General features: G+C 52.9%; 1 protein-coding gene across 3 annotated transcripts in view; it reads left to right on the forward strand.

The window, feature by feature from the left end:
* EPHA8 (EPH receptor A8) overlaps positions 1 to 2506 on the forward strand; it is a 42657-nt gene extending 40151 nt beyond the window's left edge. For all 3 annotated transcript variants that reach the window (XM_077311880.1, XM_077311881.1, XM_077311882.1), the window contains one exon: positions 322 to 2506. In XM_077311880.1, the coding sequence (XP_077167995.1) occupies positions 322 to 436 (115 nt within the window). In that variant the 3' untranslated portion in view covers positions 437 to 2506. The remainder of the gene's footprint in view (positions 1 to 321) is intronic.
* Positions 2507 to 15083: the final 12577 nt, after the last annotated feature.

Below are 15083 nucleotides of genomic sequence, written 5' to 3' on the forward strand. Positions count from 1 at the left end.
TCTGCTTGGTTTCAAGAGTTTAAAAATGTCACTAGGGTGGGCGAGGAAAGCACGTTAGGGGTTTTTGCAATGGCCAGGGGGCATGGCTCCGTGACAAAGCACCTGCTTGGCATGCAAAAGGTCCCAGGCTTAATCCCCAGCATCGCCAGTGATTTGGTGCCAGTAAAGTCAATGGGACATTCGACAGTCCATTTCCATCATAGCTTGATTGCCCCCCCCCCCCGAAAATCATCAAAACGGGGACAGGATGCCCCTGCACCCCTCAACCCTACCCTTTGGGTTTCCTTCAATCCTACTCGAGGCTGTGTTTTCCTTCCACAGCGATGTGCGGAACTTGGGCATCAGCCTAGTGGGACACCAGCGGAAAATTCTGACCAGCATCCAGATCATGAGGACACAGCTGCTCAGCACCATGGGCTCCAGGAGACATTTGTGATAGACCCTGCCTTCTGCGCTCCAACGCTGACTCTGCCTTCTTGGCTCCCTCAGCTGGTTCCCACTGGCTAACCCTCCCGAGAAGAAGACCTCCAAGCAGGGTGGCTGAGCGCTGACCGCTTTGTTGAGGGTGGACGCCATGGGATGCCGGCTGGATGGACACGCATCATGGTTTGCTGCCTGGAGACAGCGAGAAGGGACTGCACTGAAGTCCACCTATTCACCTTTTAAGGAGGAATTCCTAGGCACGACAATCTCTGTAGCGTAGAAGCCAGCTTTCGGTCGCTGGGGAAGTTAACTAAGGCTAGGCTCACCCCTTCCACGCATAGTGGGCCTAACGGACGGACAATCAGGGTACTTAAAGCCCCTTCCGGGGCTAAATGTTTTGTTGCAATAGACACGCGTGTCCTGAGAGGCACCTGAAAAGATCCTTCCTTGCGGGGCATGGCCTCCCCAGAACCCGCCAGGGCAGAGAAAGACGACTGCCAGCCCCTCTTCTGTTCGTTGGAAGAGTTCAGAGACCCTTGAAAGTGGAGAACGCTGCCAAACACGCCACCTTTAGACTCCACCAGCAGTTCACGCCGAGAACCCTGAAGCACCAGCCACGAGCTCAGGACTTCCGGCCACAAACTCAGGTTTCCTAGACCCCCATCCTTCTGAGAGGCTCGGTCTGGGGGACCACGGCAGGCCAAGGGCTCGTTCGCTCCTGGAAGACCCCTCCCCACCCAATCTGTTCTTCCACTGCTGCTCAAAGCCAAGCTCTTCACCGGCACAGTGTATTCACCACGTGTGCATTTGCTGTGCTTCCAAAATCAGAACAGGACACACCTTCTCAGACTTGGCTTAGCGAGAGGCATTGCAGTCTTCCGGGTTTTATATTGTGTGTGTGTGGGGGGGGGGGGAGGGGGGTTGGTGGGGACTCCATAGGGCTCTGGTTCCAAACAGGGTATTTGGGGGTGAGCAATCCGGCGATCCTGCAGCGGTCAGTAGGTCCTTCTCGTGAGCAGGACGCCGTGTTCCCTCTGCAGGCGGGATCGAGGAGTAGAGATGCCAGTCTCCAGGTAGGACCTGGGGACACACACCTCCCACCCCTGGCTCCCAAATTACAGCTCATCTCCGGGTGACAGAGGCCAGTTTCCCTGGAGAAAAGGGCTGCTTGGGAGGGTGGGCGCCATAGTGTTATAATCCACTGAGGTCCTCCCCTGCTTCAAACCCCGCTCATTTCTGGCTCTGCCCCCAAAGTCTCCAGATATTTCCCAACCCACGGCTGGTGACCCTGTCGAGGAGGGAAAAACAAGAGACACGGAGAGCAGGAATGGGCACCAACTTCCTCACACTGTCCCCTGGGAATAGGGATTTCACACCCTTCCATGTCTTTCCTTTTAAAAATGTCACGAGCAAAAAAAACAGCCCTGTCGCACATCCCCCCTCCCCAGATGAGAGGTGGAAATGCTGGGGTTGGGAGTCCTCAGTGAGTTCCTTGGAATGAGAATGTCTGATTCAGTAGAAGGCAGCTTCATCTGTTGAGCATGTGTTGACCAGGGGTAAAACTCAGTGACGTTAGAGAGATGTACTGGTCCAGATGGCCAATGGTCTGATCCAGAAGCTTCGTATGGTCCATTTGAGCTGATCTGCCGGCAGCTGGTGCCGGAGACTCCCCAACGTCCGGTGACCAGACCCTGGAAGGGAAACGAGCCATTATCTGAATGCAATAATCACGGCTGCATTTGGCCATCTCTGCAGGGCAAATAATACCACCTCAGTTCTACTCTACAGTTGTACAGTGGCATCTCTCTCTTTTTTCTTCTTTTTCTTCTTCTTCCTATGGAAGGTCTATTTTTAACCGGGGTAGGGAGAAATGCAATATGTTGTTTTAAAACTTCTCTCCAGCTGGTGAGGGAAACAACTCTGTTGGCCTCCGGCAAACGGCCAGGGCTCTCTGGAACCCGGGACTCTAGCAGTGAGCACAGCAAGGGAGCCAGTTTGGAAGCGACTCCGAAGAAAAGGGGTAGACGTGGGGAGAAGAAGCTGCTGGACAGACTTAGCTCCCTGGAACAATGCTGGCTTGTCCCAGGACCTGGGGGAGGGGAGGGGGGAGACGGGGGCTATTGCCGGGCTGCTGTGGGGAGACTTGTCTGTGCTGCTCTTTCTAGTCCTGTCCTCAGAAAATAAAACTTGTCCATTCACTGCCTGCCTCTGCCTCCTTGTTCTCTTTGGGCTCCTGAATTTGACCGTTTCCGCACTGGGAACTTCATTGTTCCAGCTCCCGTGTGGGAGCACAAATCTGGGTTGGACGAGGTGCACCGGGCCAAATGCTCCCCCGTGCAGGAGCAGGAAGAGGTGAGTCAAACTCCATCCTGCAGCCTGGTGTGAAGCCTCCAGTGCAGAAATGGAGCTGGATGAACCGCAGGATAAACTCCCGGTGGAGATCTCCTGGAACGACAAATGATCACCAATGATAAATTCCTCCTGAGAAAACAACTGCTTAGAAGGTTGCCAACTCAGGGTGAGGAAATACCTGGAGACTTTGGGGGTGGAGTCAGGAGTGGGCGGGATTTAGGGCAGGGCGGGAGTATAATGCTGTGGAGTCCACCCTCTAAAGCAGCCATTTTCTCCAGGGGAATGGGACCCTCATTTTATTTTATTTTATTTTATTTTATTTTATTTTATTTTATTTTATTTTATTTTATTTTATTTTATTTTATTTTATTTTATTTTATTATTTTATTTTATTTTATTTTATTTTATTTTATTTTATTTTATTTTATTTTTTATTCATTTTGACTTTTAGGCCCCTCCCCTCCCCGAATGGTCTCAGCGCAGCTTGCCACAAGGCATAAAACAATCCAGTTTAAATCCAAAGGGCAGTCTGGCCATTGCCGCTACTTGTGTGCCTCTACACAGGAGTAAAAGCCCTTGTGAAATTTCCCACACTCTCTCCCCACCCCCCACCCCCCACCCCCGGTTCTAAATTTTAGCACTTTTGCCTGGGCAGAAGATCATGAATAAAAGATGAAAACGGTTGAGTCCGGGTGTCTCCGATAATTTAACAGCGAGGCGATGAGGACTTGTTGTGGGAGCGGGGAAACAGGCACCGCGCACGGAATAACAACTGTGAGAGATGAACTTCAAACGGGCAGAAACCAACGCTCTTCCTTTGATATGACATCCTGTCTTGTTGGCAGCTGGAAGCGGGAGGGAAGGGGAGGTACGGCTTGAGAACTGGCCAAAGGAGAGGCGGGACAGAGGACCACCGAGGGCCTCAGCCAGATCGCGACAAGGAGCGTCCGGTGACTTAAGATTCACCTTTTGCAACCGCTGTGGCCAAGTGCCAAGAAGGTACCATATAGAGAGGATGGGCTGCCAGGCCCCAAGTGCTGGCTGGAGATCTCCTGCAATTGCTTGACTCGGCTGGAGGGCCTCCTCAAGGAACCTGAGTTTGGCCCCTGTGTGACGCACAGTGTTGGACTGGAGGGCCATTGGCCTGTTCCAACATGGCTGCTTCAGAAGGTGGAGTCTATGGTGTTCTACCCACAGATACTCATGCTAACCTCCCGATCCCAAAGTGGCTGTTGGCATTTCCCTGGGCATGCAAGAAAGGGCAACGAGAATCAAGCACCAACACAGTCCCTTCTGCCCACCCACTCACAACCTTAGTTGACCGAATCAGCATTCCTGTCTCCTTTCTACGGTTGCTAAATCCCACACTCAGCAGAGTGTGAGGCCATAAAATCCACCTTTGGAATTGGAAGCCGCCATTTCCACCAGGGGAATTGATCTCCGTAGCCTGGAGATCAGCTTTAGTTCTGGAAGGACACCAGGCCTCATCCAGAGGGTGGCTGTGCTCTCCCAGGGTGGTGTGGTGGTTAAATGTGTTGGGCTAGAATCTGGGAGACCTGGGTTAGAATCTCCGCTTGTGCCCTGGAACCTCATTGGGTGTGGGTGGCTCTACTTCCTGTGGCAGCCATTTTGTGGCGGCCATTTTGTGGCGGCCATTTTGTTGCTGCCCCCACCCTGCCTGGTCAGAATTCCAAATGCACCCGCAGGATCCATGACTGGGTTACAGTGTTGCCATTTCTGAGGCCGGCATTGAAATCCTGGAGGAGACTGGCAGTCTTCAAGCAAAGGTTGGAGACACACTTTTCTTGGATGCTTTAGGATGCTTAGGGCTGATCCTGCATTGAGCAGGGGGTTGGACTAGATGGCCTGCATGGCCCCTTCCAACTCTATGATTCTATGATTCTATGATTCTATGAGAACATCATAAGCCCCTTTGGGTCCCTAGTTGGGAGAAAGGTGAGGAAAACAACACATGATTAAAGCAATAGATGGGCTGGGTTAAATCAACACTCCTCTTTGGGGCCTTGCCTTCTGCCCTTCCTCCTTCCCAAGCAATGATCGAATACCAAGGTCCGTTAGCTTCCATGCCTCGGAGAGGACGGCGGCCATTCAAGGTTTTCCTGCCCAGAGACCTGCCCACAAAGCTTCGGTGAACCTCCAGCTCCCCCACCAAATTGCTGCAGACCCAACCCATCTTCTAAGAACCACAGGGAGCGGTTCAAAAGATGGCGTCCGAGATCTTTTAAAAAAAAACAACAGAAAACCTCTCCAGAAGGCAGGGGCATCTCACGCTCCATGGAGCCCCTTGCCCGTGCTCCTCTGCCGCCCTGCGGGATGCCCCAAACAGCCTTTCATGCCAGGCCCGCCTGCTCTCTGCCTCCCCCTCCCCTCCCCTCCCCTCCCCACGCCGGCCTCAGCTGCGTCTGACTCCCAGGGACCCCTGCACGCTATCGCTGCCGCCTGAGCTTGAACCGAGGTGACAAGGAGGGAATGGAATCCATCCACACACCAGCCTGGCACGAAAACCTTGTCACGGAAACATGCAAACAGATCAATGCCCCCCGCTGTGCAGGGCCGCCTTCCGTGCGTGCGGGCAGGCTCTTTCTGCGGCTGGTCCTGCACTCCGCCCGGAGACAGAAAGGAGGAGGCTTCGTAGGGGGCCGAGGTGGTCCGACCGGCCGCTCTCTCCGGCTGCGAGGACAAGAGATGAGAAACTGGGAACCACGCACTCTGAGAAGACGCCGAGGGACGCTGCTTTGCTGGTATGCTTTTGCAAGCGCTCTGCTCCTTAAAAATTAAAAATATATATGAATTTCTGAAATTAATCCTGGAATTGAAACAGTCGCCAATTTGTTTCCTGGAGTATATTGGTATTTCCCTTTCCTCGCTCTGTCGAGCTGCTTTTTGCAGCCTTTTGATCGCAGAGGAACCCCTAAAATATTTTTTTTGGTCTTCAAGGAATGCTGGAAGTGGGGACATGCCTCTTTGGAGAAGTGGGCAAAGAACTAAGATGTGGGAGCCAGCCAGCGAATCGATTGCTCATCGACTGTTTTTCCATGGTGGAGAAAGAGACCAGGGCCCATTCCGCACACACAGGATAATGCACTTTCAGTGTGCTTTGGCAGCTGGATTTTCCTGTGCGGAACAGGAAAATCTACTTCGAAAGTGCATTGAAAGTGCATTATCTATTGTGTGCAGAATAGGCCCACTGGTCTGTTGAGCTACAGGGGAAGTGGGCTCCAGTGATGCCCAGTGATGTCTGAGGCCATCCGAACATCTGGGAAAGGCTGCAGAATTGGGAGGAGCTGTGGCAGAACCCTGGGCTTCCCCCAAACCCTGGTTGGAAATCCCTGCTTTAGAGCAATGCACAGGTGCGCCATGATAAAGCATAGAAGAAGAAGAAGAAGAAGAAGAAGAAGAAGAAGAAGAAGAAGAAGAAGAAGAAGAAGAAGAAGAAGAATTGATTCTTACATGCCATTTTTCTCTACCCGAAGGAGGCTCAAAGCAGCTTACAGTCGCCTTCCCTTACCTTTCCCCACAACAGCCCTGTGAGGATTAAAAAGAGGGACCAGGGAAAGATGCACAATATTCTGATTTTCTTAGAGGAAATGAGAGCTAGATTGTACAGTGCCTGTGTGTGGAGTGCCGTCAAGCTGATTCTGTGAAGGCTCAAGGGGGTGGCAGGTGACAGTGGATGAGCGATGGGGTTGTGAGTGACCTGCATGGTACAGGGGGTTGGACTAGATGACCCATGAGGTCCCTTCCAACTCTATGATTCTATGATTCCAAGCCACGGCAGACTCTCAGAGACCCAAGCAGGGGCCTTTAAGGCAAGTGATTCTGCAGAGCTGGTTGGCCACTGCCTGCCTCTACAGAGCCGTCCTTGGTGGTCTCTCTCCTAAGTACCTCTCCTGCTTAGCTTCTGAGATCTGCCACCTCCCGTCCCCCATATTGTCCCATACGGATCAGATACACAGCTAAGCATGCCCCCTGCTCTCCCCTCGCACACATTTCACCCTAAACCAAAGACAATCCGAGGGTCCGTGAGGCATCGCTTCTGCCTTGGAAACAGGACCAGAGAATCCAGACCTCTAAGAGGGGAGGGGAGGGGGGATTCACCTGAGGACAGCTTCAGATGCATCCCAAACTACTGGGACGGAAGGGCAGGGTCTGAACCCGCTGGAGGCAGAAGCCCCTGCAGAAACACAGCCGGGAGTCCTCTGGACTTCCCTTTGGCTCTCCTTCGGCCCTCCCCTGCCCCGTGAGCCTGCCTTCCCCTCTCTGCCTTGGACTCCGGGCAGGGAGGGATGAACCAGAACAGGCGAGCAATGATCCCAGCCTCCCCCGGGAGCACTTGACACGCTCTTCCTCACACGGACAGCCCTTTACACGCCACCACTGTCACAACACGGCAATTAGCCAGGGATTTCTCTGACTGACACGCACACCCGGTCCGAGACAGCTCTTTCCTTTGCCTGGCAGCTGGGCCTTAAAGACGCCGGCACAATTTCCAGGGGGAGCCGGAGATGAATGCCTTCAAAAGAGCGGCAGAAGCGGCAGCAGTTGCCGCGGATTTCCCCCCTCCCTTGCCCTCGCTTTCCCCTCTCCCCGCCTTTCTTCTTTCCCCTTGACTTTGCCTTCACTCTCGCTTTTGGGTCGCTTTTCCTTGTTCCAAAACCCACTCCTTCGTTCTCACTTCTGAATTGGAGGCTCTTGACGCTTTGAGCTCACCGCGTCTCCGTCTTCGGTGGAACGGGCAGAGAGAACCTCGCGTTATAAGGCCGCTAGTCCTTAACAGGATCGTTGTGGGGCGTTTAAGAAGTAGCCCCCAATGCAGCGCCTGGGGGCCCCACAGTTCCTGCCAGCACCTTTACCATTTGTGACAGGCTCTGCCTTTTTCAACAGCTCTTTTGGAGCTCACCTTCCACACTGTGTCAGAATTTCAAAGGTGCCTGCAGGGCCAGAAATGCAGTGGGCCCCGGCTTAGAGCGCTGGACCATGAAAGCTGGGGTGCCAGTCTGTTGTGGGGGATGCCCTGGTTTTATTCTTCAGCTCCAGGGGACAGAGATCAATTCTATGGGGTCACCACAAGACAGCTGAGCCTTGACATAGACACATCTACCGCCAGCACCATAGCGGGTCAGTTGGAGCATGTCCTGAGATGGTGCGTGCCCAGTGCTATGTGCCAAATTTGGAAGCAAACAAGCAGAGTAACACAGGACTCTGGAGAGAAGATGCCGGCACCCAGGACTCCCAAATCCAAACCGCAGCATCCTGAAAACGCCTGCGGTCCTTGACCTTCTCCGTGAGCCGCCGACTGGAGGCCTGAGCAACCCGTGCGCCCTTGACGCTCCCGACCTGGATCTTGCAGACTTTCTCAGACACGGAACCCGTCTGTCCGTCTGTCCGTCTGGGAGTTCGCTGGGTTGAACCGCTCTTCCCGGGGCCTGCCCTGCATTAGGGGCACAAGTCGATAGCACTAGCTCCTCCTGGTGTCCGCGTCTCGCTATTGCTGCTCTCAGGTTGCAAATTGTGACCTCCCTGCTGCCGCTAATAGAGCTGTCTGCCACATGAAAGGATCGCCGGTTTGAGCCGGTGGCGAATGCTTGCCGTCCTCCGGCAATGTTAAGTGGGTGGCAATTTTGGTCTGCAGCCATGTTCCCCGACTGAGATCCTAGTAGGAACTTGTCATGAGCAAAAAGGTTCAGTTTTTCACTTCCGTAGGGCCCGATGTCATAGAGTTCACCCGCCAAAAACAGCCATTCTCTCCAGGGGAGCTGGTCTCTATAGTCTGGACACGAATTGTAATTGTAATGAGATCCCCAGGTCCCACCTGGAGGCTGGCATCCCTGTGCACCAGGATGCTATGAAATAGAGGGGGAACTGAGAATATTCTGAGCCAGTGGTTCTCGACCTTCCTAATGCTGCAATCCTTTAACACAGTTCCTCATATTGTGGTGACCCCCCAACCAAAACTGTCCAATGGCGTGAAGATCCATTGTTCAGGATTGAATATAAATTGGTTTTCTTCCGGGGTTTCTCAGTTCACCTCTGCCTCTTGGTCCCACCATGCCGATCTCGCTCTTTTCCACTGCTCCAGGCAGACTAATGTTCTAGCCCTGCAGGGCTGTCGTGTGGATGGTGCCCTCCCCCCAGCCGATCTTCTTGCCCTGCCACAACCCCTGTGAAAGGGCCATTCAACCTCCAAAGGGGTCCCGATTGCCAGGTTGAGAAACACCGCTAAGCCATCCTGGGTCCCCACTGGAGACCCAGCTGGGATGCAAATACCTAAATAAATAGAATCGGTCTGTTTCCTCCATTGTGATTAACACCCTTCCCCCATTCTCCCTGGGCTGCAGAGATGGTCTGTATTGCCAAAGCAGACCCCTCCCTCGTACACACACGCATGCACAAACACACACACACAAGCACACCCCGCCTATCCGGAGGGGACCACACCTGGCCAGTGGCTACTCGCCTCCTCCGTCTCATGTCCCCCCGGCCTTCATCTCCATCCCTTTCGTGTCCCCCCCCCCCCAAGGCCCTGCTCTGCTCCTACAAGCTGACGACTCCTACAGGCCCAGCCTCGGCAAGAGCTGAAACCATCTTTATTCACGTGTCTTTTGTTTTTTTTAAAACTTTGGTGGAGGCCCCGCGGGTGGAGGCGGCAATTTGCCGATGGGGAACCTTGGCTCCAGCTCCGAATGCAACTCGAGGGGACCCTCAGTAAACGGGAAAAAATTACTGCCACGCCATTTGGAATTTTCTGCTCTATTAATTTCCCTTCGAGGGGTTTATTCCTTTTGTCGGTCTCCCGGGGCATGTGGGATTTGCATCTTCCAAACAGACCTCGGCACCCCCAGGGTTTTCCTTCTCCCTCGCCGGAGGCCCCATTAACAGCTTAGCCATGCTGAGGCTGGGATGCCTGGCAGGGAAGGAAACGTTTCCTCCCCTTTTATCTCCAACGGCCACCTTTTCCCCCTGCTGGCCTGGCTCTTGAGCTTTTCACACCTGGAGGGAGCTCACCTGGGAAGCTTTCTCAGGAGGAGAGAGAGAGTCATTCAAGGGATGAGCCGGTGTTGCCGGTCACGTCTCTTCGAAGATTCGCTTTTATGTTTCGTTGAGGTTTTCGTGCATCTTTCTTACCTGGTTTTGCAGATTTCTCTCTACTGGACACCAGGATTTTTTCTTTTCTTTTAAAAAGCAATGTGCATTCTACAGGGGGGGAAATTCACTAGTGGAAAATGACCTGCGAATAAAAGAAATCACAGGCTGAGTTCTCACGAGGAAGAAACGGCATCAAAACTGTACAGAGAGGCCAAATGAAACATCATCTCAACATGTCTTTGGCTGATTTCTGCAGGACATACAGGTTGGGGAATTCTTGGCCATTTGGAGGGGGGTCACGGGGAGTCCTGGGGGTCCAGCAGCTATATGAGGTCGAGCCGAGGATGGAATATAGAAGGCTAACCTTAAGGGTCCGACCACCCATCCGTCAATTGCTCACAGCTCTGCCCGGTTTTGTTCCCCTTCCATTGTGGTCCCCACATAGAAACCCCCTTGCTTTGACCCACCTTTGAAGGAGCTACAGTTAGAGTTTTGCACAGCCTCACCCTCTGATATTTTGTGGTTCATTCTGCCACTTGGGAGCTGACCCACCACCATGTGTCAGCTTTCCAAAGGGGCCTGCTGGCTCAAAAAGGCTGCGGACCCCTGCCCAGGTCTGTGCAAAACAGCTGTTATGCCAGTAAGCTAGGAGCACAGAATTTACCGGCTTTCCTTTTTTGTGTTTTCTGCACGCAATTTTGGCCTTGCATGGTTTGTTTCTGCGCTCCCTCGTCCCTTCCTCTTTGCCTGCTGTACAGCACAGCCAGGGGTATGTACAACCAGCTCCCCCTTCCTCAAATGGAGGCCTTTGGCAAGGGTGGGGGGAGTCGTCTCCCCCCCAGCCCAATTTAGCTAGGCTGCTACAGCCTGGCCAGCACAAGGAGGACCCCTGCTGTTACTCAAAGGAACTGCAGCAGGAAATGGATTGTTGTACTTCAGCAAATCAGTACTATATGATGCACATCTTTTAGGCATGCAAATACTACATTTAAACCCTCACACGGCATGTGAAACACCGCAAACACAATGGAATGGGAGAAGCTTAAAACCCATAAAATAGTATTTAAAAAGGTAAAGGTCTCCCCTGTGCAAACACCGAGTCGTGTCTGACCCTTGGGGTGACGCCCTCTAGCGTTTTCATGGCAGACTCAATACGGGGTGGTTTGCCAGTGCCTTCCCCAGTCATTACCGTTTACCCCCCCCCCAGCAAGCTGGGTACTCATTTCACCGACCTCGGAAGGATGGAAGGCTGAGTCGACCTTGAGCCGGCTGCTGGGATTGAACTCCCAGCCTCATGGGCAGAACTTTCAGACAGCATGTCTGCTGCCTTACCACTCTGCACCACAAGAGACATTCAGAGGCCCGCCTCCGCGTCCCAGAATCACAGAATCATAGAGTTGGAAGGGGTCACACAGGCCATCTAGTCCAACCCCCTGCTCAACGCAGGATCAGCCGAAAGCATCCTAAAGCATCCAAGAAAAGTGTGTATCCAACCTTTGCTTGAAGACTGCCAGTGAGGGGAAGCTCACCACCTCCTTAGGCAGCCTATTCCACTGCTGAACTACTCTGACTGTGAATTTCCCCCCCCCCCCCGAGATATCTAGCCTATATCGTTGTACTTGTAGTTTAAACCCATTACTGGTATCCCTTGGAGGCCTCCCATCCAAATGGCAAACAGGGCCGACCCTGCTTAGCTTGTGAGATCAGCTTCCGAGATTAGCGTGAGCCACCCAGGCCAGGTGCCAGGGTAACACCCCTCGCCTCTTGGCTGATAGCATCTTTTCCGGCCCTCAAGGAAGCCAATTCCCTGGGTCCTCTTCAGGAGGCCCTTCTGAGCCTTCCCCTCGAAGCTCTCCCTACAAACACCATCCGAGCCGCTTTCAAACAAATGAAAATGATTCACCCTCTGCTCCCCGAGCAGACTCCCCGTGCAAACCCTTTGAAGGCGGTTCCAAAACGTCGGCATTGCCGAGGAATAGTTTCAGGGAAAGGGGGTGGGGGTGGAAAACAGGGCTCGGAGCCCCCAAAGACCGAGGCACTGTCTAATAGCTTTTAAAGTGCGGGGGGGCTGCCTGAGCATCCAGCTTCTGAGCCGGCCCCGGCAAAGAGAGCCGAGCACCCAGGGACCATTTCCCAGCTGCCGCATGAATAAGGAAGTTACTCCGGGCTGCATGAAAAATCAGACGCGACTTCAAAGGCATTTGAAGCTCCCTATCTGTGTCAAACCGGCGCTCTAAGCAGCCGGTGCTGCCCTCCTATTAAAGATGAACTTTTGTACTCCATTCGACATCTTAAAAAGCATAAAACATACGTTCATTATGCTTTTCAAGTTTCCCCCCCCCTCCTCCCGTTCCCTTTTGCAAACTCAGAGAGGAGAGGCGGCGAATCTATTTGCGACCCAACGAGAGCATGAGGCTTTTTTTGGCAGGGGGGGGGGGCTCGTCGCTCTGGCAAATACAAGGGGGCTGGGGGTGATCCCGAGCACACAAGGAGGGCCCTGGGAGATCACCTGCCTGGTCCATCCATTCCTGCATCCCGTTTCCAGGGATGCTCGGGCAAGGGCTTCCAGGAGTGAGCGAGGCACAGAAGAGCCGGCTTTCCTCCCCGGTTTGACCCACAGACACACAATTGGTATTCAGAGCCTCAGTTTGCTTCTGAACAGCAGAGTTTCATTTAGCGCTCGTGCTTAAGAGGGGTTGATTGATGTCTCCCCCATGAATTCCTCTAATCCTCGTTCAAAGCCATCAGAACTGGTGGCCATCCGCACCTCTCCTGCCGGCCGGTTCCAGATGTTAATTATATATATCGTCTGGGGGTCGGGTTGCCAGTTCCGGGTGGGGGAATTCCTGGCGGTTTGGAGGAAGGCAGAGTTTGGGGAGGAAGGAGCTAAGCAGGGGATAGTGCCGTAGACCTGACCCTCTGGCCCAGCCTTTTTGAACGTTTTGACCGTGGAAGAAGAAGAGTTGGTTTTTATAGGCCGCTTTTCACTACCCAAAGGAGTCTTAAAGTGGCTGACCATCAATTTTCCTCCCTCTACTCACAGCCTACCTCCCCTGTGAGGTAGGTGGCGCTGAGAGAGCTCTGACAGAACTGCTCTGTGAGGACAGCTCTCACAGGAACCCCTGAAATATTTGTCAGGCTTCGAGGAGCCCCGGAACCGGGCTGGAAGGGATGTCAGCTGGCCAGGCCTCCCTGCTAGGAAGAAGGGAGGGGAGAGGAAGGAGGCTGCTTGACTCAGGAATAGGCATCCAGGCTCTGCCCCCAAGCTCCACCCCCCTTTCTCATGCAAGAACGCCACCCCCAGGTCCATGGACACATCTGGCTCCTTGCTTTCACAGTAATGACAGGAATAGCTTGTGGCTGAGTCCATTGAAGCAGGCTATAGGGGAAAGGTCAGAGAGCCCCTGGGGAGCTCTTATGGAGCCAGGGAACCCCTGGTAGGGAAACTCTAGAGTAGTTATTTTCTCCCTGGAGATGCTGGGGATTGAACCTGGAACCTTCTGCATCCCAAGCAGATGCTCTGCCACTGAGTCACCGTTCTCTAATCACTACACTATACTGGCTGGCTCTCAAAAGCTGCTTTTGTACGTAGCCACATTACTGGTCCTTTATTAGCGTGTCCCAAAATGTGTTCAGTTAAGCATCTTCGAGCCGGAAGCCGATGAGGCTGCCGTTTGCACAGAGGCTGGTTTTGGAAATTAAGATGCCGCCCTTCCCTCCTCTTGGCACTCAACAAAACAAAAAAGAACCAAAACGTCAACATAACAGCGAGCCGATTAAAAAAAAAAAAAAAAACAAACAGCGATAGCAATAACGTCAAAGCCTTTCTCCTGCACAGTAAGTTATATGGATTTCCCCCCATAAATGGTGCACATTTCCCAGCATTATTGGGAGTCAGTGTTCTTAGCATTGCCAATTTCCAGCCGGTGGCTGGAGATTTCCTGGAAGGAGAACTGCTCACTGGATCATTTATCCTGGAGGAATTGGCTGCTTTGGAGGAGGGGCTCTCTGGCATTACATCCTGCTAGGACCCTCCCCTCCACAGGCTCCACCCCCAGGCTCCACCCCTCCAAATTTCCTGATCTTTCCCGACCCTGAGCTGGCCATCCAAAGAATTAGCCATCCATTGCGCACAGAAACACTGTACATTGCATGTCTCGAGTCTACCGATGCATTATGCATCCTTGCATGCATAATTCATGCACATCTTCAAAACCAACAGTGAGAAACAGAAAATCGTCCGGGGCAGAAGGGAAAGGGGATTTTTCTTAAAAAAAAAAAAAAACAAGAACCGAATTAGGGAACATTTGATGATCCCTTTTTGCCACAGACGTTCGCCAGAGGAATTTGTAGCAATTCTTCTCCCCCTCGTGCGACTGAATTGCTTCGCAGGCTGGAAGAACAGAAGGAGGCGGGGAGCTGCTTTCATGTTTCCCAAGTTGGAGGCAAACAATAGAGGTTTCCTTCTTTTTTTTTTTTAATGCAAGAGGGAGGGCGAGGTGAAGGCGCTCCAATACGGGGTATTGTTTCCCCCTACAGTGTGCGCTTTCCTTTCTTCTGTCTCCGGTCAAATGGGGCTTGCCATTTTTCTGAGACGTGACCAAGAAAAATAAAGCAGCCAAATCTCAGAACGGGGACAATAGCAGGGTGAATGTGAACACCACAGGGGCCGGGGGACTTCTGCCTTCCCGACGCTGAAAAACTATTGTTCGTCTCGAGTCTTTAAGCCGGGGAGGAATGGGGGGGGAAATGGGCTGAGGAGAAAGTAGGTAGACATAGATGAGGAAGGAGAAATGGAGCAGAGACGAGGAGGGGGGATAAAAAGGTGACCGGGTGGCTCTGTAGAGGAGGGCAAGGCAAGGAGAGGTTCTTCCTAGGCCTCAACCTGGCCCAGGCCCCTCTCATTCCAGGCCTCTGGCTCAGCTCTTCCCTCAGCCAAACGTCTCCTCATATTTTTGGCGTCCTGAAGGAATACTAGCAAGCTTCCCCAGTGGGTCATTTGAATCTGCGTTTCCCAGTTTTCGGCCTGATGCTACAACACTGCGCAGGAAGCAAAACAAAGCACAGAGCAACTGCCCAGAACATAAAGGACGTTCCACCACCACCACAACAAAAGCTCTTCTGACATGTCATAACATAGTTTCCGATCCTGTTTTCCTCCTTCGGCGGTATTAAAACGCACCCCTGCCAAATGTCGAAAT

Source organism: Paroedura picta, chromosome 15, assembly GCF_049243985.1.
Source record: "Paroedura picta isolate Pp20150507F chromosome 15, Ppicta_v3.0, whole genome shotgun sequence".
NCBI lineage: Eukaryota > Metazoa > Chordata > Lepidosauria > Squamata > Gekkonidae > Paroedura > Paroedura picta.